This window comes from Sceloporus occidentalis, unplaced genomic scaffold (assembly GCF_023333645.1).
Source record: "Sceloporus occidentalis isolate IW3139 unplaced genomic scaffold, rSceOcc1.0.p SCAF_13, whole genome shotgun sequence".
Taxonomy (NCBI): domain Eukaryota; kingdom Metazoa; phylum Chordata; class Lepidosauria; order Squamata; family Phrynosomatidae; genus Sceloporus; species Sceloporus occidentalis.
Window position 1 is genome coordinate 6,758,601 of NW_028316993.1, and position 25,161 is coordinate 6,783,761.

At 56.3% G+C, this 25,161-nt stretch overlaps 2 protein-coding genes across 5 annotated transcripts; one reads left to right on the plus strand and one right to left on the minus strand.

Annotated features, from left to right (window-relative positions):
* Window positions 1-189: 189 nt before the first annotated feature.
* LOC149304742 (platelet-activating factor acetylhydrolase IB subunit alpha1-like) lies at window positions 190-13,918 on the minus strand. Of its 4 annotated transcripts, XM_089478132.1 has the most exons (13): window positions 13,719-13,909; window positions 12,711-12,936; window positions 11,999-12,147; window positions 10,527-10,624; window positions 9,576-9,750; window positions 9,059-9,170; window positions 8,666-8,741; window positions 6,776-7,703; window positions 2,397-2,518; window positions 1,629-1,718; window positions 1,422-1,538; window positions 882-1,004; window positions 190-765 (listed from the first exon to the last, which is right to left on the minus strand). In XM_089478132.1, exons 2-13 carry the CDS (start codon window positions 12,923-12,925, stop codon window positions 499-501), a joined length of 2,472 nt encoding a protein of 823 aa, XP_089334258.1. In that variant the 5' UTR covers window positions 12,926-12,936; window positions 13,719-13,909; the 3' UTR covers window positions 190-498. The 4 variants fall into 4 exon arrangements, with proteins under 4 accessions (XP_089334258.1, XP_089334259.1, XP_089334260.1 ...); XM_089478133.1 differs by lacking the exon at window positions 1,422-1,538 and having other exon boundaries at window positions 13,719-13,918; XM_089478134.1 differs by lacking the exons at window positions 6,776-7,703; window positions 8,666-8,741; window positions 9,059-9,170; ... (3 more) ...; window positions 12,711-12,936; window positions 13,719-13,909 and adding an exon at window positions 3,893-4,022.
* Window positions 13,919-14,129: 211 nt separating this feature from the next.
* LOC149304743 (guanylate-binding protein 7-like) lies at window positions 14,130-24,345 on the plus strand. Its single transcript, XM_089479376.1, has 15 exons — window positions 14,130-14,650; window positions 15,015-15,148; window positions 15,282-15,469; window positions 15,964-16,167; window positions 16,672-16,775; window positions 17,382-17,616; window positions 18,291-18,418; window positions 18,616-18,725; window positions 19,464-19,675; window positions 19,944-20,177; window positions 20,670-20,953; window positions 21,696-21,908; window positions 22,076-22,178; window positions 22,947-23,140; window positions 23,993-24,345. The coding sequence occupies exons 1-15, from the start codon at window positions 14,378-14,380 to the stop codon at window positions 24,110-24,112; spliced, it is 2,736 nt and encodes a 911-aa protein (XP_089335502.1). The 5' UTR covers window positions 14,130-14,377; the 3' UTR covers window positions 24,113-24,345.
* The last annotated feature ends 816 nt before the right edge of the window (window positions 24,346-25,161 follow it).

The window sequence follows — 25,161 nt, forward strand, 5'->3', positions numbered from 1 at the left end:
ATCTAACCCTTCTGTCCTTAATATCATCACTGCTCTCCATTAATGCTGCATGGAGAAGGAAAGGGACATTGTGGGACACTACAAATATGCACACACTGCTCCCATTGGGAAGTCCCCCCCCATAAAAAACCTAAACCCTTTTGAGAAGAACACCCAGCCATGGGAACAGAAGCACCGAGTCTGGGCTCACAAGTTCACATACCACTTTTATTAAGTAAATGTAGCTGAGCTCCCAGTAATTTCCCCCATGGCCAATGTATTTTGGCATTAAGTGAACCAGCATGCTCCCCCCGCATCCACTGCCCACAGACCTTTTGCCACCTCAGGAGCCTTCCTGCTGAAAGAGGGCAGATCTGTATTTAGCCCCGGAGGCCAGAAGCAAAGGGGAGCTGCCTTGTTGGCCGACCCAGATGACGGGCACAGACAGGGGCAGGTGAAAATTACCACTCTTGCTGCCTGGCCAAAGTACGGCTTCCCCTGGGCAGCAGTGGTAGTGGATCAGGGCGCCTGGGCATGGCATTCTCCCAGAAGGCATAGCAGGAGGCGATGGAGGCCTGGGCAGAGTCGGGCGTATCCGTTGCGGGTCAGGTGGAGGTAGTCATACATGTCGTGGTGACTTATGGTCCCATCCGAATGCACGAAGCCTGGGTCGGCGTTTAGGAAGGAGGCGTTGGGCAGGAGTGGCACCTTGCTCTCCAGGAGTTCGTTCACCTGCTGGTTCTTCTCCCGCAGTGGATTGGGGTTCTTGCCCCGTGGCAGCAGGCCCTGTGGGTGGGTGTCCACAAGAAGAAATGGGTCAGGGAAATCCCCAGCCGGCCAAGCGGCAGCCACATCTCTGCCCCCCTTTCTCCTGAGCACAGCCACCAGTGGCTGGCACTCACCAAAACCACTATGCGGGCCTGGGGCTGCTGCTGATGGATGAGGCGCACAATTGCTTCGATGCCGCCTGTCACTTGCTCCGCTGTGTGACCATGGTTGTTGGTGCCCACCCAGACGACCACAATCTGCAAGCAAAGGAGAGATACAATCGGAGGGCTCAGCTATATGGATGAGGAAAGAGGCCCAGGTTTCAGCAGTGGCCAGGAGAACTTTGGCACAGTTAAAGCTAATGCGTCATTTTTGTCTGTAGATGGAAAAGCCAGATCTGGCCACAGTAACACATCCCTTGGTTGCACCCTGTTTGGAGTACTGATTTGAGACATGCTCAGCAACTTGTATAAACCCTTATCCTGGGTTGCCCTGCTCCCGCTATTCCACCCTTCTGCATTTTGCTACCAGCAGGGGCTTCTTCTTAAGAGGGAAGAGGCTGCGAGGACTCCGGCCTGAAGGCTTGGGGGCAGTGGTGATTGGCCGGGGGGGGGGGGGGGGGGCGGCTGGCAAGGCGTTAGCTGGCTGCCCCAGCTGCCCATGGCCCAGCCTACCTTTGGCCGGATGTGCTGAAGCTCCCCGTTTTGCAAGCGCCAGAGGACGTGTTGGGTGGTGTCGCTGCCAATGCCAAAGTTGAGCGCATGGAGAGGGGAGAAAAGCTCCCTCCAGATCTGGGGGGCAGAGGAAGAAAAGGGCCAGCCGTCTAGATGGCCACTGGGTCCCCCTGGTTCTTCCCCCAATGCCTTTCGGAGCCATTTTACCTCAAACTGGTGCAGCAGCTGCACCAAAGAGTCTCCGATGAAGACCACCTCTGGCTCTTTGTCTTTGCTATCGGCAATGAAGCGATGGTGCTGTTTTAGAGTAGAAACACCGGGAGAGAAACAGGTTTTTAAAGCAGCTTTCTGTTGGGAGGCAAAAAGCAACCTGGGAACTCTGCCCCAAGCGAAATTGGTGGGTTTGCAGCCGAAAGGGACAGACTCAGGGCTGCAACTACCATCTGTCCCTAAACCAGAGTGAGAATCGCTCCTGGACTGCCATTCCCAGCACTCAGCACTGGGGCTCCTGGGAGCGGCAGTTAAAATTTAATTCTCACCCTTGCTTTGCAGCCAGATGGGGGCTGTCACCTTCCTTCACAGAAATGGGGATTAAGGCCACAGCACTAGGGAGAGTTTTGCTGCATCCTGAACCCACCACCAAACTCCCCCCCCCAAAAAAAATCACATTCATTTATAACACAGAACTGATACTTAAGGGCCTTTAATTAAAACATGCAAATGAAGGATGCCCCGGGAGGAACCTTCGCGAATGCTACTCCTGACCGCTTCCCCCCGTACGACCATCTCCCAAATTCAGGGGACATCTTCAGCGGAGGGCCTCTTGGGTGTCCAGCCCCACGGAGCATCCTCTGGCTCCAAAGTTCGGCTTGCAAGGAGGGTCCCTGCTCCATGGGGCTTCTGTGGGGGCTGCCCACAGGCAAAAGACCCAAAGGCCTTCTGCCGACAGGAAGCCCAGCGGCGTAGGGGCCTCACCAGAGACATCCACCGGCCGTCCCCCTGGACATCTGGGGCCGGGGCCGGAACGCTGGCCGGGTTCTTGTCTCCGTCCCTCATGGCTGGCTGACCGCTGGCTGGTCCTTCCCTTGTGGCTGCTCCTGGGGAGGAAAAAGCAAGGCTAGCCTGGAAGAAGAGACTCCTCCCTCCATAACTGTCATCTTCCAGCCTATGAGGGAGTTGACCAGGCAGGCCCATCTCCATCAGGGCTAGCCTGGAAGAAGGAAGAGCCCTCCCTCCAATCCATCTGCCTTGGTCCAGGCCTGAGAGGGAGAGAAGAACCACTGGACCTCATCCCCTTTCCCTCCACCATTCCCTTCTCCTTTTGTGTCCTGTCTTTTTAGATTGTAAGCCTCAGGACAGGGAATCGTGTATTATCCTTTCTGTTGTAAGCGGCCCTGATTCCCAGTGATGACTGGGCGGCATATCAGGATATCCTATTATTAGTATTGTTGGCCTAGGAAGGAAGGGAGGAAAGGAAATGAAGGGAGGGAGGGAGGAAAGGAGGAAAGGGAAGGAAAGGAAATGAAGGGAGGGGGGAAAGGAGAGGAAAGAGAAGAGAGGAACGGAGGGAGGGAGAGAGGGAAGGGAGGGAGGGAGAAAAGGGAAGGAAATGAAGGGAGGGAGGGAGGAAAGGAGAGGAAAGAGAAGAGAGGAACGGAGGGAGGGAGAGAGGGAAGGGAGGGAGGGAGGAAGGAAAGGGAAGGAAAGGAAATGAAGGGAGGGGGGAAAGGAGAGGAAAGAGAAGAGAGGAACGGAGGGAGGGAGAGAGGGAAGGGAGGGAGGGAGGAAGGAAAGGGAAGGAAAGGAAATGAAGGGAGGGGGGAAAGGAGAGGAAAGAGAAGAGAGGAACGGAGGGAGGGAGAGAGGGAAGGGAGGGAGGGAGGAAGGAAAGGGAAGGAAAGGAAATGAAGGGAGGGGGGAAAGGAGAGGAAAGAGAAGAGAGGGACGGAGGGAGGGAGAGAGGGAAGGGAGGGAGGGAGAAAAGGGAAGGGAAGGAAATGAAGGGAGGGAGGGAGGAAAGGAGAGGAAAGAGAAGAGAGGAACGGAGGGAGGGAGAGAGGGAAGGGAGGGAGGGAGGAAGGAAAGGGAAGGAAAGGAAATGAAGGGAGGGGGGAAAGGAGAGGAAAGAGAAGAGAGGGACGGAGAGAAAAGAAAGGAAAGAAAAGGGAGGGAGGGAGGGAGGGAGCAAGGCTGCCCCAGTTCCGTCGCGGGGCTCAGCCAGGGAGCCCGGCTGCCAGGCCTCTCCTCCCCCGCCCGAGGCGCGTGGTTTCTTCCCCCGCAAAGGCAGCCGGGGGCGGGCGCCTCCATTCCTCGGGGGAACGGGGGGTTCTGGGGCGCCTCCATGGCCAGCGAGGGCCGGGTCTCCTTGGCCCCCCGCCCTGCGCGCAGTGGTTCCGTCCGCCCCTTCTTCTCTTCTGGGCCGGCGGCCGGTACCATTCGGCGGCGGGGGAGCCAGGGGGCGGAACACTCACGCGGGACGCAGTGGTCCGTGGAGCCCCGAGGTGGTGGGAGCGCGGCGAGGAGGGCCCTGCCTGCCTGCCTGCGCGGAACCGGCGCCTCCTGGGAGGAAAGGGTTCCGCCTGCGCCGCTGCAGTTCCCCCGGCGGCCAGACGGGGGCGCGGCCGGAGAGGGCGCCCCGGAAGCAGTCCCTCCTGACCCCGGCCTCGCTTCCGCCGCGAAGGAGCCCCGCTCCCGCTCCCGCTCCCTCCCCGGCCCTTGAGAGAGAAGCGCGCCTTCCTTCCGGAGGCCCCTGAGGAGGAGGAGGAGAGCCAAGGCGGCCCCGGCTGGGCTTCAGAGCGAGGCGGGAGGACGAGGGCCAGGCCTCCGGGGCAGTCCCAGGGTAGTCCCGCCAGACGGGGCCCTCCTGCCCCTTTGGGCGGCTGGGGCGGGCCTTGGGGGACAAGAGGCGGACCCAGAGGCTAGTGCGAAAGGGCTCGTCCCTTGGCCTTTCTGGGGAGCCTTTGGATGTGTGCCTTTGGCGCTTCCTTTGGCGCTGGGGCTGCCAGGCCCTCCTCGGCTGGCGCTTTGCCGGACGGAGCAGGGAGAACTACGGGGCAGCTCCGCCTGGCAAAGGCACTGGGAAACAGGCGGCAGCAACAGCGGCCTGAGCAGGAGAGGCGCCCAGAGGCCCTGGGCCTGAACAACCCACTGCCTTTCCTCTGGGCCTTTATTGGCAGCAAACGGAGAAGGGAACACCTCTCCTAGTCCCGAAAGCCATAGCAGAAGCCTCCGTGGAAAGGAAGGGCGCCTGTCCCTCAGCCTCCGCATGCGATGCCTTTGAAGGAGGCAGAAATGCCTGATGGCCGCTGCCTCTCTCTCTGTTTCCAAGAAGCCTCTCTCTCACAAACTGCTCTGGCACTGAGCCTGCTGGAAATGAGCAACTGCCTCCAGCCATCCCAGGCGGCCACTGCCTTGTCTGTCCCTTAAGGGAGCCCCACTGGCCTAGGGCAGATGGCTGGGCGGAGAGGCCTCCTGAGCCCTCTGGCTGTGGCCTTGCGTGGGACCTGAGCAGAAAAGAGGACGGTCGGACTTCAGGGCCACTGCCTCCTGCCTCTTTGCGCCCATTTGACAGCCGTTCAGACAGGTCTCCAGCAGAGCTTCCGCTGCTCTCGGTAAACAGCATGCAGCTGACCCAGGCACTCCAGGTCAGCCAGAAGGAAACGGGGTTGGAATCCCCTTGCCTTCTGCCTGGTCTGCAGTGAACCCAGGCAAGGCTGCAGCCAACAGGAATATCAGATTGAGCCCAGTATCAACAACGTCTCAGGAGACATCCTTTTGGGATGATGTCTCTCAGACACTCCAGATTCCCACCGTATCCTGCGCATCGCTGTGACCACGATCCTTGAATCAGATTCTGCATGCTTAATCTGGAATAAGTGATTTAAAGATTGCAGTCTGCGCTGTGGGAAGCCTACCTGTATGAGAGAGGAACCCTGGACATGCTCTGTGAGAAACCCAGAACAGCTGCTTCCCTTCTGGGATGGGCATTGCTAATTGGTACTCTGATGAAACCTGGTCTGTGGCAGAGGGTCCTCTCTTTAGGACAAAAAGGGACCTGGCCAGTTGAGCTTGCAGATACAAAAGAATCTGTGCTAGTTGGCGCACATGCTCCCTGTGGAAGCTAACTCCTGGTCTACCGATGCTGCTATTCTATGACTCTCCACACATAAATGTTTCCATTCATTTTAGAAACAGTGCCAGTATCTAGAAGCGGGGAAAGCCCCTTTGTTCCAGATTCTGGCCTAAACCCTATTGCTAGTCCTGAATCCATGGGATTTATTTATTATTGAGTCATTACTCAACCACGGATTGAATGGATCTAATCTAATTAGGAGCAAACGCCAGGATGCCAGCCACTGTGTTCATCCCAATGCCCAGACCCACAAACCTCTGCAGGCAGCTTTACTGACGGACATTCCCCAAAGGCTGAGACGCTCAGTTAGTGATGCTTTCCCCCAAGAGCACTTATGCTCAAATGCATGGGAATATTTCTTGGCTCTGTAGAGCATTCCTGAAAGGTAGCCCAACTTCATCATAAATCCCACGGATAAAATTGTATAAACTTGCATAAATCTGTTTGATTTACTTTGAAAATATTTCTATGTTCCTTCAGTGCTGCATAAAGATTGTCCTTGTTATTTCTCCTGATACAATTAATCAGTCAGATTCATTAGCTCCTGTCTGTCTGTCTGTCTGTCTGTCTCTGGACAGCTAACAAGCTAAACCCAAACAATAAAACTAATTAAGATCAATGCGCAATTTAAAAGCCTTTCTTTAAGAAGTAGGGACGAATGGTCCCCCAGCCTGGGCCTCAACGCTTGGGACCACCATTATTCTAGCCATTTAAGAAAAAATCTTCATAGAGTAGGAATTTGCCTTTTAAATACTTTGCCTTCCGCTGGATTACATCAAAAATATAATGGTTTTTCAAAACCAGAAGTCAACTTGTAGCCCTTCATTTTGGCATTTGGGGGAGTTTGTCAGGCCCCAGAGTCCCGAGGCTGAAAACTGCCCTGTGCTTCCCGCAGTTGCCCTCCCCTGAATGAAAAGGCTGGGTGCCTGGTTGGCACCAGACGGGGCAGGAAGATGGCACCAAGCAAACGGTTCTCCTCCTGCCCAGGCCACCATTCTGGGAAGGGCCCTGCACTCATGGTGCCCACTTCGCCTCCTGGGCACAGCATGTTGTGTGAGAGATGCCACTGTCTCTGTGTTGCCTCTTAACATACAGGGCACCAAGCTAGCCTCTGGAAAGCAGTGCTTTCTTTCCCTTCCTGTCGTCTTTGGGGAGACACCACTATCAAAACGCCACCTGCATTCCTTCATACCCTGCAGCTGCAGAGTCATGCCTGTCTTACCTGTTGGATTGGTTCTCCACAGACCCTTGGCGCTTCCATGTGTTTCTCCTTCCTGCCCCTTCCTGGAACACCTTCCTTCATGGCTCAACAGAGGATGTGGCACCTTCTGCCCGGGGAGAAACACTGACTCTGGGAAAGCTTGAGGATGAGCTACAAGGTAGGGGCTGGGATTCAGGAGAGACAGCCTCGGGAGCATGTGGAGCTCCATCTCAAGGGGGCTGCGAGGGAGGGTTGTCTGCAGGGGCACCGTGACAGCGGCATCCATGTGTGGGATGCAGAAGGGCAGCAGTTGGGGGCTGCCAGGAATGGGGCCTGGAGGAGCAAGGACTTCGGAATGCCAACCTGTGTCTATCATTTGTGGCACACAAATGGTCTGTGGCATGGAGCCTGAGGAGCCTGGATAGGCTGCCAAGCCTGGGGCAAAATGGTGCTCACTGACACTGGAGACCCCTCCTGGACTAGGGCTCACAGCCTGGATGCTGGAGACCAGGAGAGAAGTGGCAAGCTGGGGACCCCCAGTTGGGGCAACCGAGAACAGGCAATGGGGAAATGCACCACCGTGGAGCAAAGGGAGGACCAGTGGCCCTGGGCCCTGCTTGCTGTGAGCTCCAGCAGGCTCCGGAGGCACCGGAGGCCCTTTCAGAGCAATGTCTAGGGAGGCCTTCACAGGGTGCATGCCGTAAGGAGGCATGAAGCTGGGGAGGTGCTGTTGTAAAGGACTGGGCACCCCTGGGCTCTGAGCTGCCCCTGATGGCTGGTAGAAGGGGGCAGGTGCAGAGCTGGCAGGAGGCAGAAGGGGGCCTGAACGGGGGGCCTTCCGCAGCACCAGCAGGGCTTCGGCAGCCTCTTCCTGGAGCTGTTGTTCTGAAAGGGGTGAGAAGAGGAGTCCCCTGGAGGGCCAGACGGAGACATGAGTGGAGGAGGCTGGCTGCAAGAGAAGGAGAGAGAGAAAGAACATGAGACAGAGGGCAGAATATATCTGTGGCCAACAGCAGCAGATGCCTTGGAAGGATGCATTCCACAACAACCTCCGCTCGAATCTAGCCCTAACTTGGCTGCTAGGCTGAGCATTTGCCACATGGGATCCCTTAATAGAGATTTCTCATTTGCGTGGGTTGGAGAAAAAAGGCTGGCTGCTTTCCAAGTACAGTATACAGTGTGGAATACAGACCAGGAATTCTTCATTGGAGCAACTGCCTGTGCCAAGTCACAAGTCGCTGCTTTACTGGATCACATTTAGGCCACTACTCCTGGCCAGTTGTACTGCCCAGTTTTGCTCAGTCCAGAAGCTTAATGGCTACCAAGATATGGGAGGGTTTTTGCAGTCCGTGGGACCATGTGCTGCTCCCAAAGGGGGAGAGCACCACTCCCCCAGGCAGGCAGGGCAGGGCACTGGCACTTTACAATTGAACATTGCCTCAAAGGGCACAACCATCTGACCCCTCATGCCATCAAACCAGCCTAAGGAAGCTCTTGCAGATACAATGTTCAAGTGAGCAGCAGACATGTCCTTGTGGAGAAGCAACTGGCCATACAACTGGCCATCAGACTCTCATACTGCAGGCCTTGGTCAAGAAGTTACCCGTTCCAAAGTGACCCTGAACAGGAAGAGTTGTTCTCCATTTCTCTGTGGTGAGCTGGCATTCCTATGGGCCACTGGCTGGAAATGGAAGCAACTGGGGAGGATGCTTCCTATATTTCTGAGTGCACTTTTTCTTTCTTCCAGTCTCTCTTCCCCACATTGAATAACCCCAGCTGCCAGTATCCCCCCTTCCAGGAATATTGCTGAATTGGGGTGGGAGGGAAGGAGCCTGGAGGAGCCAAGGCAAGACCTCTGGCTCACAGGCTGTCTCTGTGCAACACACACAAAACACGCAAAGACCAAAATACCTGGCCTCCCAGTGGTGGAGCCTTTGGACGTCTGCTCAAATCCAGGTTGCCACTCAGGGGGTTCAGGGCCATGCGCCTGGAGGGGCACAAGGGGGGAGGAGGAGAGAGCGTGTGTCAGTCTTGTTTATAAAGTCCCTGGGAGGCAGCTGATCTCCCACTCGCCTTCTGTCCTTGTTACACAGCAGACGGTTGAGGGGGAAGAGGGGCTGCTGCAGCTGCCATTCTCCCAAGTTCATCTTATCTTTCCACCCACAACTTGCTGTTTGTAATAAATGTCTGCTAGTTTAGACAGCTGTTGTGGTACTAGGGCCAGAAAACAAAGGTATAGAAATACTATATTCAGCTTAGCTTTCAATGTCCCCTGCATGGGAGTGCCCCAGATGCCCCACATACCTGGGCAGGTCGGCAGGTCCAGGTAAGTGCCAGGAGATGCCAGAGTGAGCCATTTGTCCTGGGGCTTCCATGTAACCCTCTGGCATGTAGAAAACTTCATTGCCCTCACAGCCTGCAGGGAAAGGAAGCAAGCGGTAGCAATCAGGACTGAGCAGAGAGGCCAGGGGCATATTTACAGTAGGAAAGCGGGATCCAGGAGAGATTTCTGGCTCAACGCTTCTTCTTCTTCAGGGCTGGTTTTAAAAATACTGTCACCCTTGAGAGGTATCACCAAGTTCCTGTGAAACTCACGGTAGAAGAACAACAGTGTGACTCCTGTCATGTATAAGACAGTATTCATATCCAATATTAGGTGCAAGTAAATTAAATTAATAATAGTGCATTAGCTTTGGGTCTCTCTAAGCTGAGGCAGTTCTTAATATGTTCCCAAGAAGGCTTCAGTGCTAAAATCACTATCTTGCATAGACGTTTGGCTGGCCCAGCCCTCATCTGCCCACTAGAGAAGCAGGCAACCTACCTCCCATTCGGGGACAGTGAAATGGATGTTCCTGAGGCACGAAGGGGCAGAAGGATGCAGGGGGCATAGGAAGCGGAGGCAGGGCCCAGTCCAGGCAGGGTGGCTGATGCCCTGCACAAGTCCATGGCAGCGCTGCCACTCCGGAGCAGTGAGGACGGGGCAGATAGGAACTCTCCTAGAGAAGAAGGGGAAACACATACCTATAGGGACCGCCACATTACAGGTATTGCAACCTACATCAGATGAGATGTCAATGAACGGAATGCTCCGATTCAAAGACTCTCGTGGGAACCTGGTCTATGTTTTACAGTCCGAGTCTCTTATCATTTGGGTGAAGATTGGTTACGTGTCATAAAAGATATCATTTATCCTTGGGAAATCCTAACGGCAGCCTAGTAGAAGGTTCCAGCGGAGTTTCAGCCAGCGAAGCAGACATTTGTCTTAGACGCTGAGTGAAAAGGAATCAAAGGGAGGCACCTCCCCACGGACGGCGGGACAGGTGTCCTTCGCGGCACAAGGGGGGCACGGTCTCCTTCCACTCGCTCTCTGCCCACTCCTGCCAAGGCCACCGGAAGGCAAGCACCCATTTTCAAGACCAGGGCCTCCCATTGGCAAGGTATGTTCACTCAACAGATACTGAGGCAGACACATTTTCCACTTGGAAACAAACAAACACCCCAAACATACATGGTTTTTCATAAAGAGATGGGAGATGTGGCTTTCAAGGCTACCATGCCCACCTGTCTCACATTTTCAGTTTTTTCCTTTATTTATTCTGTTACCGTCTGCTACTAAGCTGGGTTTGCTTGAGAAAAGGCACCTTCTTCCATGGGCAAAACATGCCGCGAGTGCCACAATTCATATCACAATTTGTTGTGGCTGCAACCACCCGACTGAAAAAGAATTTGGGCCGGAGAACAGCGCGGCCTGCCCTCCCCTCCCGTCTCTCACCTGCTTTATCGCCCTCCGCCTCTGTTTCCGCAGGAGCCCTGGAGCCCCTCTGAGCCCGTCCTTTGGCTCTTGCGCGGGGTCTTCATTCTCCTTCTTCCCTGCGCAACAAACGGCAAGAGGCCCTTGTGAGAACCCACCTCCTGAACGCTGCCTGAAGGTATGCCAGCGTCCATAGTCTCTGGCATGCAAGGGCTGAAAAGGCCCAATAGTTCCTTCCTGCCAATCAGATGAACAGCCCTGGTACCCTTGTTGCGTTTTATGTATGTTAGCTGCCTTGGGCCCCACTTTGGGAGAAAGGCGGGATAAAATAAAATAATGAAATTAATCATCATCATCACAACACTCCCCCCGCTGTCCCCCAGGAGTCTGTTGGTTACATCCACAACACACAAAACAGTCATAGTCTAACTACTGACCTGCAAACGTTATCTTAACAAAAAGCCCGAGGTGGGGGCTTCCAAGGGAGGAAATGACAACTTTTATGTAAGGGGCAATACCCTCAAGGCACCAGATCCTGTCTCACCTTGGAGGCTAAGCAGGGTCAGCTTGGATAGTACTTGGGTGGGAGACTGCCAATGAATCCTAGGTGCTGTAGGCAGATTTCAGAGGAAGGAACTGGCAAAACCGTCTCTGGGTGTGTGCGGGCGCATATGTATACACCTTCAAGTTCCCTGCTTAATTATGGTGACCCCATGAATTTCAGAGGGTTTTCTTAGGCGAGGAATCCTCAGAGGTGGTTTTGCCTTTTCCTTCCTCTGAAATATGGTCTGCATAGATAGCTTTCAAAATGAGACAGAATCTGGTGCCTTTAGGGTCTTGAGTCCATCTCTGAGGATTCCTTGCCTAAGAAATTCCTATGAAATTTATGGGGTCAATAAAAGTCAACAGACCACTTGAAGGCTCAGACACAGACACCCGAATTCAGAGCACAGAACTGCAGACAAGGAGCGCGGAGCCTTTTTGTTTAGGACCACCCTTCCCTCCCTCCCCAGCCTGCTCTCAAACATCTGTTTGCAATGGCAGGTGAGCAGCAGAACGCATACCTCAACCCTAGGAATCCACATTTATTTCACTATGGATTGTGCATCTCTCATACATGTTTGCTTCTGTTCCCATATGTCTACTAACCTAAAAGCTAAAGAGAAGCTTCCCCTTTTGAAAAAGCGGAAGGGAGAAACGTAGGAGCACTTTGAAACTAGCATGAACTTTGGCGGATTTCAATCCACTTCTTCAGATACACGCTTGAAATACAAAGCATGATTTGGTTTCTGTTTTAGAGAGGTATTCCTTTAAAAATCCAGTTTCAACTGTGAGGATTATGTATTTAACCGATGCTGCGGCTTTAACCCTAAACCCATTTAGGTCTGGGAGCGAATTGGGGTCCCTGTGCTGAACAGTGCAATGCTATGCATGTTGACCAGCTTGATCTGTTTCAAGATCTCCAGCTCAGTGGGATCCTCCCAGTGGCTCACCTGTCCTTCCCCTGCAGGGCCTGGTCCTTTTGGAGGGTTTGCCCAAGCCCAGGGCATCTTCTCCTGAGCTGCCAGCCAGCTGCTTCCTTAGCTCCATCTCCTGCTGCCTGCGCAGGGAGACCTGGGCGGCCGAGACGCGTCGCCTTTGCCTACAAGACAAAGCAGCAGCAGCAGCAATAGCAACCCACTGTTTCCAAACACAAAGCAATGGAGAAGGCAAATACTAGTCCTGCGTTAGCAAGAGCATCTTGACCCCTTGGCTACCATTTCCCCACTCAGCCCTCCCTGTGTCTCCTGGGGAAAGCAGGAATCAGGTACAGGCTTCACCTGCCGGTTCTGCTTTTGCCACCCGTCCCCATGGTGCCCATGGTCTTTGCTTTGACTTTGTGCCTCAATAAATGTGCTGACCCTGTGAGTGGGTTACCAACCCACCAGAGGTGTTCCTTTGGAGGAGAAGCACCATGGCTATGCTGGTCATCATTACTGTTACCCATGAGCTTGCCACTGAGCTAGCCATCCCACCCCAAGCAGACAAGGGGCATTGCTTTGGTGGCCAGCGGGCAATCCAGTACTTCTCTGTCGTGCCCGATGCAAGGACCACCTTTATTCATGAGGGGAGAGTGCCACCTGCTGGGGCCACGCCAGGCTGCCTCCCTGCCACGCTGGGGCCAGGAGCACCCACCCCAAACGGCCACTTGCCCTCTGAACCTACAGAATAAGGATGCATTCCTCGCACTGGCAGCTCTGGAACTGGCAGCGGTTCTTGTGGCCTTTCAGTGGTGCCCGGATGCCATGGTTGCGACAGCGGACGCAGGTCGGGGAGCGTGGCACGGTGTGGAGGAGCATGGGGCCATCTGCGGTGCAGCCAGAGGAGCAGCGCAGGGCATGGGGCACCGTGGCACTCCTGGGGTCCTTGCTGTCCTCCATGGCACTCGGACCTGGAAAGGAGGGGAGCGTCAGCAAGGGAACGCGAGGGTCGCCCTTTGCCCTCTCCAGGCCAAGGGCTCTGCCGCCAGGCACCCAGCCTTCTCCCAAGGCAAGTGCCTGCCAGGTAGGCCCAGGCTGCTGCCTCTGGACAAGGAGCTTTCCCCAGAGGCTCAGTCCTGGCATGCGCCTGCACCGGCCTCCTGGGCCTGGGCTTGGGCTGGCTGCCTGCCCACGGCGCTTGCGTTCAGCCATCCTCCCCAGGGCCTCCCGCAGGGTTCCCCTGGCCCTGCTGTAAGCTGTCCGTGGAGAAGCGCCCATAGAGGCCTCCCTTTTGCCCCAGTGAGGCCCATAAGGGTGGCTCATGGGGACGTGGGAGAAAGGAGCCATGCCTAGTAATGGTTTCTGTGGGCCTGGCTGCATCTGGGGAAGGAGGCCATGAAGCCTGTGCCAGTCTGGCTCAGGGCCGGGGATTCTGGGAAGTGTAGTTTTGCGACTAGACGTCGTTCTTTAGCCTGCTCTGACTGCCAGAGAGCTCCGAGGCCACAATACACGACGCTTCCCAGGGCTCCTGGCCCTGAGCCGGGGCAGTTCCGGCCTCGGAGGCGCCACTGGGCTTCCTTTGGCCATTTGGCCTCCGAGGCCCTTGGCTGTCCCCTTCCTTTGCTCTCCGGGGCGGAGGCCGGCCTTGTCCCCCGCCGGCCGCGGTCCCTGGGGAAAGGCAAGCCCCGGACAGAGAGAGAGAGAGAGAGAGAGAGAGAGAGAGAGAGAGAGAGAGAGAGAGAGGGGGCCATGCCTTCGAGGGGCGCCTTGGAGGGAGAGCTGGCTCAGCGCTGCTCCCAATGGCAACAACCAGAGTACTAGGTCTGCAGCGCTGTGCCTCGGCCATTTAACGGCCTCCTCCTCAGGCCCCGCCCTCCCTCTCTCGCGAGCCAATCAGCGGCGCTCTCTTGTTGTTCCTCATCCTTCCGGCCAATCAGAGGCGACTCGCTCCTTGCCTGCTTTCCATTTTAAACTGCCGCCGCGAGCCAGCCAATGAGGGGCGGGCCGAGGGCGGAGGCGGGGCGTCGGTTGGAGCGCTCTCTTTCTCTCGCGCACGCGCGCGGCGGAGGGAGGGAGGGAGGGAAAGGGGGCGGGGCTTAGCGACTGAGCGGAAGCCAAAGGCCCGCCTTCCTTCCTTCCTTCCTTCCTTCCTTCCTTCCTTCCTTCCGCGGAGGGCGATGATCAGGATGATGACTCTCTCAGCCTCAGCGCCTCTGGTCCCAGGGCCGCCCAGGAAGGAAGGAAGGAAGGCAGGCGGAGCGGACCTTCCTCCGCAGCGAGAGCGAAAGCGAAAGCCCCGGGCGCAGCGCCGCTTCTCCCTCGGCCTTCAGGAGAGAGGCCGGCTCCCCTCCGCTGAGCCCCGCCGGGCCCCTGCAGGCCCTTCCCTGGCCCTCGCCTCGCCGGGCGAAAGAGATGCCGGGAGCCGTGCGGCTGGCGGGCCCCTGCCTCCGCCTGGAGCCCTCGGCTCTGGCCCTCCTGAGGGGCCTCCCGGGGCCTCTGCGGGTGGTGGGCCTCTTCGGGCCCCAGGGCGCCCAGGCCGCCCTCCTCAGGGCCCTCCTGGCCGGCGCTCAGCCCCAGGACCCCGGGGGCCCCTCTGGACCCTCGCCGCCGCCGGGGCTCTGGCTCCAGGGGCTGCCCCACCCGACCAGGAGGGAAGAGGGGACCCTGGTGCTGCTCTACGCGGAGGTGAGCGGGCGTCTCCAGGCCCTGCTCCCGGCTGCTTTGGGCTGGAGGACGCTGGCAGCCGTGGGGCCCGGGTTGGCCTGGTGCTCCATGAGTGGTGGCTTCATGGGGCCTTTGCCCGGCAGGGCAGCCTGCCCCCTGACAACAGCCCTGCCAGGCTGCCTGGGCCCAGAGAGGATGCAGTGGCCCCTCCGGAGCCCCTCGCTTCCACCCAGGCGGCTGCCGCTCACATTTCAGGCAATGGAAGTGAGGCAGGGCCCCTGTTGCCGCCTGGCCCTGGCTTCCCCGGGGGCTGGTGGGTGTGCGCAGGCTCATGCCAGAAGCCTTCTTGCGGCCCTTGGCCTCTGACCGTTGGGTGCCCTTGCAGGGCGAGGAGGGCTCCTGCTCCTCTTCCTCCTCCTCCTCCTCCAGGCTCTTCTGCCTCAGCGTCCTGCTCTGCACCGTCTTTGTCTACAACTCCAGAGGAGGGGAGCAGCCCCAGCGGGAGCTGGACCGTCTGGCGTATCCTTCCTTCACAGTGGAGGACTAGCTTGCAGGCAGCCAGGCAGGCTGGCTCTCCCTGGGCACGGCGCCTTCCTTCCCCCAGCCTTACCAGCACACAGTGCCCACTTTCCTTGACCCCTGCCTCCGGCAGCTGCGTGAGGGACCTGGTCCACCGCGTCCGTGTCCTGGAGGATTGCCCCCAGGAGAACAGCTTCTTGCTGAGCAGCGTCCTGCCGGATTTTGTGTGGTGCCTCCATGACGTGGCTCCAGACACCGTTTGGGAGGAGATGCTCCAGGCTACCGACCACGACATGGAGACCCTCCTGGCTTCCTCTGCCGGTGCGTCCCTGGGGCTCCCCTCCCTGCTTGAAGATTAAAAGGCTGAGGCACTCCAGGAGAGGGAAGGGTGCAAAGCCCATGCGGCTGCCTTTGAACAGCTGCTCCTCACTCAGTCTTGATCTTGTGCTGGCAGAGCCTCCCTGATGGAGGTCTCCTGGGGACCACCTGTGTATCCGTTCCTGCCCCATAGTCTTAGTCTGCAGTCTGACACGGGAGGAAAGAAAGGCCGGTGTAAGAGGGGAGACTAGTGAATCCCACTGTGGGCAAAAGGCAGGGTATAAATACTTGAAGCAAATGAAAAAGAAGTAAATAAGAGTGCTTAAGAATCCTTCCTTGCAGACCTAGCCCCTCTCCCCAGGTTATTGGAGAAGGAAAACCAAGCGAGGTCGGTACTGCAGAAGGTGGTTCCTCTTCTGTTTGTTTTGTGGGGCGGTGGACATCCATCCATCGGCCCACCCCCGCTGAGCATCCCTCTTTGCCCACTGCTCTTCCAGCCTCGGAGGAAGACTCACCCAGCCGCTGCATCCAGAGGCTCTTCCCTTCCCAGAAGGCCTTCTGCTTCCGCTCTCCGGCCGTGGACGAGGGCGAGAGCGAGTTCTTGCCAAGGGACCAGCTGCACCCTGTTTTCCAAAAGCAGCTGGAGGTCTTTAGAGACTACATCCTGAGCAGAGAGCCAAAGAGGGACCTCAGCGGAGAAGGTGAGGGGAAATCAGCAGCGTTCTCTTCCCTTTGGTCTAAGAGCAAGGGGAAACCCGGATGGCCAGTTGCTCACCTCCACGTGCAGAAGCCAAGCAGGTGGCGGGAGAATCCGGGTGTAATACCAGCATCTGCACAGCATCGTCTCCCATTTCCTTTGTGGGGCAGACTGGCCCAGGGCAAGCCACCTGGCGCCTGCAGCTCTGCCTGCCAGTACTTTGCGGTGCCTTCTACCCCCCCCCCCCCCCACCGGACTCATACACCGGCATCCTGACATGGCTGCCTCCCTCTGCCCCTTTGCATCCATGCCATGGAAAGGTGGGTCTGGATCACACACCCACCTCTGGGCTATTCCCGATGGGCGTCATTTCCTGTCACCACTGGAGTTACAGAAATCCCCCTACCCTTCTCAGAAATCAGTGGGGCAAGTGGGAGCTGGAATATCTAGCGGGATGAGAGGTCTGCCAACAGCAGCCCTGTGTTTGTATCCTTCTGCTGTCTTCCAGTTTTGTCTGATAGGCTGGAACAGTTTGTGGCAGCCTTGTCTCGGGATCAGCCCATCCTTCTGAGTGAGATCTACTGGTGCTCCCAAGCGGCCAGCGGTGGCCAGGTAGGGGCTGGGGCTGGGTTTGGGTGGAAGACTTTTACCCTGTGAGATTGTCTGGTTGGAGATCTCTCTCTCTCTCACACACACATACACAGACCACAGCTGATGAACCCCTCTCTTTGCACGCTAAGGAGGGAGTGCTGCTTATTTTCTGAATCCCACTCCCCTTTCTTTGTAGCTGCTGTTTAGAGTTTTTAAAAGGTGTGTGCAAGTGGTGTTTTTTTCGCTCCCTGCACAGTTTGGGCCTGAGTGCAGCTTTATTAAGGAAGCCATATTGAGTCTTCTGTCCCCATCATGTGCTCCCCACAAGCCAGCCTTGCCTTGCCTTTCTACCTGGCTCCTAGGCAGCTGAGCTTGGTACAAAGAGGGTTGGAAGATGAATGGATCAATCAGTGACATCGATTCCCTGACAGTCCTCCAGGGCTCTCTTCCTCCAGGGCTTCAAGCAGGATTCTCCCCTTGTCCTCCCTGGATGTGCCTGGTGGTCTCTCATCCAAGTAGCTACCGGGCCCAAGCCTGTTTAGCTTCCAACATGAGATGCAGCATGTTGCTCAGGGTGATGAAAACAAAACCTTTTCCAGCCTATGAAGGCTTCTGTTTGACTTTCAGTGTCCACGCATTCCTCAACCTCCGCCGGCTTCCCCTTCAACATCTCAGGCAAGCATCATGGAGGCCCCAATATGCCTGATCGAGAACAACCCGAGAGAGCAGCTTCAGATCAACCCAGAGGCTCTGGGGATCCTGCAGAGCATCCACCAGCCAGTGGTAGTGGTGGCCATTGTGGGTCTCTACCGGACGGGCAAGTCCTACCTCATGAACCGGCTGGCGGGGAAGGACACCGGAGGTGAGGAGGCGGGGGTCACCTGGCCTTCCCAAAATGGGGGTGTTCCACTGGTCCCTCACCAAAGATGGGCTGTTCCTGCATGTGAATGTGCCCCTCTCAGCCCCGTTTTCTTTGTACCAGAAGAACCTAGCCGACCTGTCTCTCACTCCCCCAACTGCAGCCCCATCTCCATTCCCAAAATGTCTGGAAGCTACCACTTTCCTTCTGCTCTGGAAACTGCCTGGAAAGACCACATTTCTTGCAGATTGGGGTGGGGCACCCTTGGTCCTCCAATTATTTTGGGCTGCAACTGTCCTAATTGATCATTGGTTATGCTATGGAGGATTCTGGGAATTGTAGTCCAAATTTCTTCAGTGCTGAAGTTTACCAGTCACAGTGATGAGGGAGGCAAGGAGTCATTCTACCTGGTTTTTGGTCTTTTTTTGCCGCTCCTCCGCCTCCCTCGGCCACCAGCTTTTTCTGGCTGTTCCTTTTCCCTCCGATATCCCTTCCATATGTAGGATCCTCAGCTGCCCACAAACAGAATGAGCCAACTGGGACTTCATGGCAGTCTGATCACTAGAACACTGGAACGCTTGAAATTTTTCTTCATTTTAATGGCCAGCTTTTAGGGCGCGCTAGAGCTGATTCCTTTGGCAGTTCTGCTTCCCTCTGGGTGGCTCTAATCCCTGCAGGTTTTGCACTGGGGGCCACAGTGCAGGCCAGCACCAAGGGCATCTGGATGTGGTGCTTCCCGCACCCCCTCAGGCCGGACCATACCCTGGTGCTGCTGGACACAGAGGGGCTGGGAGATGTGGAGAAGGTGAGTTGAGGCCTGGGACGGATGGGAGCCCTGAAAGACCACAAAGACCCTCCTTCAAAATGGCCACAAATATCCCACTGCTCCCAGATGATGGGGGGCACTATGTAGCTGGGGGGGAGCTTCCCAGGGAAGGGGCTTTCCTGCCAAGAGTTTCTCATGGTGCACCTCAGCCCAGCAGTCTGTGTGCCTCTTTGCAGAGCAACACTGAGAACGACACCTGGATCTTTGCCCTCTCCATTCTCCTTAGCAGCACCTTCGTCTACAACAGCATGAGCACCATCAACCACCATGCACTGGAGCAGATACAGTATCCTTTGGCATAGCCAGGGGTGGGCAGAGGCGAGGGTGTCCCTTAAGCCCTGAAGAAGGGGACTTGTGGGTGAGAGGCAATCTAGAACCAGAGGGTGCACAGACTGTATCAGCCCCACGAGTTTAGACTGGGATTGTATGAAAAGCAGCTTGTGGGTGGCTGCTTGGCACATTGGGCTTTCAATTCTCTCCTGGGGGCTGGAGGGGCAGAGGGCCAGTTGGCTGGCAGGGTCTGCTTGGCCCTTTGTTCAGTCCTCAAGAGCCACTGGACTGGAGCAAGAAAGACCACAGGAAGAACGGAAAGACTCAGGAGCTCAGGAATTTGTTCTGAATGCCATAACAAGATGGAGTGTGCAGCCTTCCTTCCCCACCTTGCTGTGCCTATCTTTGTTCATTTCAGCTGCACAGTTTAGGGAGGCCCCCATGTTTTATAGTTGTCGTTGCTAAATAGTTGTGAGTTAGAAATGCCAGTCAGGTATGCTGAGATCGGGGGCCCTGGGACAGGCTCTTAACACCAGTTTTATGTCCGTGGTGCAGATGCCAGGGATGCACAATGTCTGGTTTTATCCTGGGAGGAGGGCTGATGGGCCCCTTTTTGCATGTGCTTCACTTGTATGTTTCTGCACAGCTGGGGACTGGAGTGGCTTTACAGCCCCTCTGTGATTCTGTGGCTCATGGAGAGTCTTTGGAGGGTTCTGCTCAGGGAAGAGGTTGCTTCCTCAGCTTGCTTTCCCAGCTACGTGACAGAATTGACGGAGCATATCAAGATGAGGGCCTCAGGCAGAGAGACCTGTGAAAGGTGGGATGGCTGGGGGTCCGACGACCTGGCCAGTGTCTTTCCGGCATTCATTTGGGTCGTGCGTGACTTCACTCTGCAGCTGAAGCTGGAGGATGGGCGATCAATCACGGAGGATGAGTACCTGGAGAAAGCGTTGGAGAGGAGGGCAGGTAGGGGCCCAACCCAGGTCTCTTTCAGAGTGTGCATTGCTCAGGCCAGGAGCACTTTTGAGGAGGGGAGATTCCCACATCCTTTACTCCTTGAGTCCTCCAAATGTTTTGGATTACAACTCGCATCAGCTCCAGTATCTTGCTCTAATATTGTTAACAGCAATTGACAATGTTTGACCCATCCAGATCTTTTTTTTGACGGAGTTGTTGTCCAGCCCTAATCCTGATGAAGGGTGCAATCTGAACGTGTTGTGTGTTTCTCTCCCAGGCACTTCTGAGAAGTGGGACCTCCCCAAGCGGTGCATCCGGGAGTTCTTTCCCCGCCGCAAGTGCTTCGTCTTTGACCGCCCGGCCTCAAGGCAGGATCTGCAGCACTTGGAGGACCTGCCGGAGTCCAAGCTGAGCCTGGAGTTTCTGCAACAGGCGCGCAACTTCTGCCGCTACATTCACGAGAGCGCTGGAGCCAAAGTCCTCCAGGGAGGGCACGTTGTCACTGGGACACGTGAGTGGGGCAGCTGAGGGGGCGGCAAAAGGCTTTAGGGGGAGCATGGGAGGAGAGAGGCTAGTTCAGGGCTGGCAGATGATTGCACGCGGCACTCGCCTTGGGCTGCATTCAGCCCCTAAGCTGCCAAGCTGTGATGCACACTTGCAACAACTGTTGAAACTGGAAGCGCACAAATCTGTACTTCTGGTGTCAGTCTTGTTTGTCTGATTTTTTTTTCAGTTTGAGTTTTTCTGTTGGATTTGAATTGGGACACTTGGAGTGGCAAAAAGCTTTTGTAGGGGTGCATAGATGGCGGGGAGGGGCTATGTGCTGTTCTTGGGGCAGCCGCATTTTTCCCACCTCTGGCCCAGGTGGATGGGGGGACATTCAGGTTTGGGTTGGGAGCGCCCCAGGTGGCTGTGGGGACCTCCCCTCCTAACTTCCAGAGAGAGAAATGGAAGGGGGTTTAGGCTCAATGTCTTTGAGATGCTTTCTTACTCCCTGGGGCAGTGCTGGGGACCCTCGTGGAGACCTACGTGGGAGCCATCCGGAACAAGGAGGTCCCGTGCATCGAGAACGCCGTCCTGGCCCTGGCCAAGTTGGAGAACTCAACCGCCATGTGCAAGGCAGTGCAGTGCTACGAGGAGATGCTGGAGCTGATGCGGACAGTGCTGCCCACAGAGGACATGGCAGAGGTGCTGGCGGTCCATGCCCGCTGTGAGGAGGAGGCCATTCGGGTCTTCATGGGCCAGGCCTTCAGGGACAAGGACCAGAAGTTCCAGAGGCAGCTGGCGGTACGCAAGGGGCGCATCGGTTGGCTTTCAGGCCTTGCAGGAGGGTTTGAGCCCCAAGGGGATTCACACGGACAAAGCCTCAGGAGCAGAATCATTTAGAGCACAAGTGAAGCCGATGAAATGGACACACAGTGAATGCCTGAGAGAGGGAAAATGTCTGATATGCTTAACCCCCCACACAGAAAGGATGGGAGAAGAGGGATGAGCCTAAATCCCTGGTGGGGGGGGGATGCTGCATTTGGGGAGTCATCCCTGCAAAGGGTCTCGGGGCTGGATCCTCTTGAGAGAGGGGTTCAGTCACGAGGAGGAGGTGGTCTCGTGGAAGTGCGTCACATAGGATTGAGGCCCATGTGTATCTTCTGCCTGCCATTCAGGATCTGAGGGGGTATGTTTGGCCTTTCCCCTTGTGGGGCTTCTTCAGCTGCAGGTGGCAGGATTCAGAAGGCAGCACCTGGTGGTGAAGTGGATTCACAGTCACCTCAGCAAATCTGGTGGCCATTCAGGGCTTCCTCACAGCATGTTCCACAAAGGCTCATGTGCTGCCTGCAACATCTTCTGTTTGGGGTGGCAGGCTAGCGCACTTCCAGCTGAGTAAATTTTGCAGCAAGGAGGGGAAAGACACCCCTCCCAACTTGGGTCTTATTTTGGCTCCAAGGGCAGAGATCCCTGGGTGCAAGGGCCTGTTTTGAAGTGTCTGGGGGGTTGAGAGCATCCCCCATCATCTCTCTGTCCCTGCCGGCAGGACCAGCTGCAGTTGAAGTTGAAGGAGCTCTGCCAGTGGAATGAGGAGGCCTCACTTGACCGCTGCCAGGCCATCCTGATGGAGCTCTACCAGGAGATGGAGGAGAAGATCAGCCATGGTGACTACTTGGTGCCTGGTGGCTACCAGCAGTTTCTGAATGACCAGCAGCAGATCATGGAGAGCTATCACCTGGTGCCAGACAAGGGGCTCATGGTAGGTTGCGCATGAACCAGGGCATCTCTGCTTCAGTCTTCATTTGCTCTGCAAACCCAAAGATGGGTGCTTGACTGAGCCCCACTTTTAATGTAGGGGGCAGGGGAGGGAAGCGCATAAAACAATCCAGCCCTCAGCCCCTCTCACCCCTGTTCTGTTCCCTTCAGGCGTCCAAGGCCCTGCAGGACTTCCTGGCATCTCAGGAGACAACAGCTCAGTCCATCCTGCAGGCGGATCAGGCTCTCAAGGAGAAAGAGAAGGAGCTGGAAGGTGAGCAACCCTCTTGGGAACTTGGCATATCCCCAGCTTGCCCGCCTGTTTGCCCCAAGTCTTTTGCAGCTGCTGATGTATCTGATTGCGCCGTTAAGTCCTGAAACAGTCATGGAAGAAGAGGAGGGTCAGGCAGTCTCCCCCCTACACACACACACAGCCATTCCTCAATTGTTCTGGTGCTTCTGGATGTCTCCCCCCAGAGATGGTGACAGCTGCCCCTTCAACAGCCTCCTGGTTTTTTGGGGAGGGGAGTCTTGATGCTGCTGTCTTGGGTCTTTGAGACTTCACCACAACCCCTGGGGACTCCCTGGCACCCGGAGGAGGAGACTTTAACCAACCCAGAGGTGACTGAGCTGAAGAAAAATGAAAGGTTTGCTTGCTCCCCTCCAGGGAATCTGTGAAGTGCCAAGACTGCCCAGGCTCTCTACCAGCATGGGATGTGATGGGACTGTAACCCCCTGTAGCCAGCATACAGCCAAGTGTATGGGATGCAGGGAGAGGCAGCATGTGTAACATCTGGAGGCCTGAAAGATGCCCCCGACTCAGCCTTAAGTCCAAAATTCTTTACTGAAGGAAACTGAATTCTGAATTGTGTCCATTTGCCCTTCCTTGTGCTGGGCTAGGCTTTTTCTGTTCTGTCTTTGGTCCTCAGAGGGGGAATGTGGGGAGTGTGGGCACATCCAAGGAATTGGGTGGCTTCTGAGGTTGCAGGAAACCACATCAGGTGGATCCCATATTCCTGGCTAGTTTGTCTTTGGATTTTAGTGGAGAAGGCCCAGGCAGAGGCTTCTCGCAGGGAAGCTGAGCTGCAGCGAGAAATGCAAGCGCGGATGGAGCAGATGGCCAGGGAGAAGGAGCGCAGCTTTCAGGAGCACAAACAGCAGCTGATCGCCAAAATGGAGGCAGACCGAAGGGCCCTGCTGGCCGGGCAGGAGCGGCTACTGAACCAGAAGCTCCAGGTAACTCAGCCCTTCCCTGCCCCAGGGCTTGTACTTTCTGTGGCAGGTTGCTGAAATGCCGTCTCTCAAGGAGGGCCAGCTGCTGCTGCTGCTGCTGCAGGTGATGGATACAGCAAGGCTCCCAAACGCTTTGAGGCCAGTTCCCACAGCACATGGGGTAGTTGGGAGGACCGGTGTGGAAATTACACAACACAAAAGCATTTTTCCGCTTGGTGGTGGATTCTGCCCAGCATGGCTCCCTTGGCTCCTTGGGAATTAAAATGCTGGGGCTGAGATGAAGAATGGGGCAGCGTGTTCTGGAGCAATGGAGGCCGCCCAAGTGATGCTCAAGGGAGGTGGTTAGAAGGGAAAGAGGATGGGATGGGGACAAGAGTAAGGTGGAGGAGCAGGAGGAGGCGACTGGAAAGGCCCAGCAGTGAAAGGGAAGGAGGGATCCCCTGCACCCAGGGTCAGAAAGGTGAAGAGGGTTGGACTGCAACTCCCAGCATGCATTGTTGTTGGCTGCCTTCTGGCCATAGGGCTGGGAGTTGCAACAATATATGGCTGGGGGCACACATTGTCACTGTTTTGTTTGTGCTTTGTGTGTGTGTGTGTGTTTGTTCCATATCCCACTTTTCTCCTGAGATATGAATGTATAAATAACTGGGAAAGAGCTGGGGAAGGGGAGTTCAAAAGGCCACACAACCTCAAAGGCATCAACGGTGCTTCCCATGATCCCTGACCGATGGCTGCCTCAGATGGGGCTGCTGGGGGATACAGTCTGCTGGGCATGCCCCCGCCCTCTCCCCCCCCCCCACTTAGTTGTCTGGGAATATGGCCGCTGACGTGGTTCTGGGCCTTTCCCACCCGCAGGAGCAGCGCCGGCTCCAAGAGGAGGACTTCCAGCAGGAGGTCTCCCGGATGCAGAAGGAGATCCATGGCCTGAAGGCCCAGATCCAGGAGCAAGGGAGGTCTAGGTGCACCATCGCTTGAGGACGGATTCAGATGGGAATCTCCTCCTGGACCCTGCGCCCAGATGGAGGGCAACTGGACTGTTCAAGGTGGGCGGCTTTGGGCCCAGGATCCCTTCGGCTGCCACAGATTCCTCAAGTTGCACCGCCTACTGCTTTAAGACATTACTTTTAAGCAAACCAGTGTATTACAGGCATTTATAATGTATCAGACTCTTGTTTACAGCACTTAAAAAGGACTGTTTTAACTTGTAATGGGTGAATTCTTTTTTAAAAAGGTTGGGATTGGCTGCAGAACAACAACTGTAGAAATGTCAGGCCTTGGCCATAAAAATGAAGCCCGTCCAGCGCAGTGGAGCTTCTCCGTCCTTGGCTTCGGTTTTGGGGAGGGGTCCTGGGGTCCTTGCCTGGCCGTGCAGCTCCCACTGGCCACAAACGGACCATGCCCCTTCCTGTAGTGCTGCTGGAGCGCATGGCCGTGTTTCCCAGGAGAGACTTTGCTGCCTGAGGCAGGGCAGAGGGTTTTGTCATGACAAACCACAGTCGTCATTCCCAGTGGTTGCATTGCAAAGCATGGGGCACCTGAGGAGCATGGCTGTCGCGGGGTAATGATGGGCCTTGGCAGTGCCAGTTCCTGCCCACCATGGGCCACAAAACCTCTTGGGCTACCTGTGCTCCGCTTTGGCCCCTCCGCCTGGTCAGGGGTCCAGGGATGGTCAGTGGCTCTGCTGCACTCAGTGGGCCTTCCTGCCATGTGGCGCACAGGCAAGCAGCACAGGGCCATGGACCAGGGCAAGAGGAAGGGCCCTCCGACCTGAGCCTCCCATGCGGAAGAGCGTGGCTTGGCCTCGGGGGGGGCCTTGGACCCACTCCATGCTCACTTGCCCTCAGTGGACCCACCTTGCAGGGTTGTTGGGGGGTAAAGGGGGGAAGCTGCCCTCCTCATGGCGCACTTGGCCTTGTAAGGCTCAAAGGGTGCAGAATTGCCTGTGTGTGTTTACTCGTAAGGAGGCCCCTCGGGAGGAGCCCGTGTGGCCTAGCGCTTTGCGTTTCGACTGGGGCTGCAGCTGC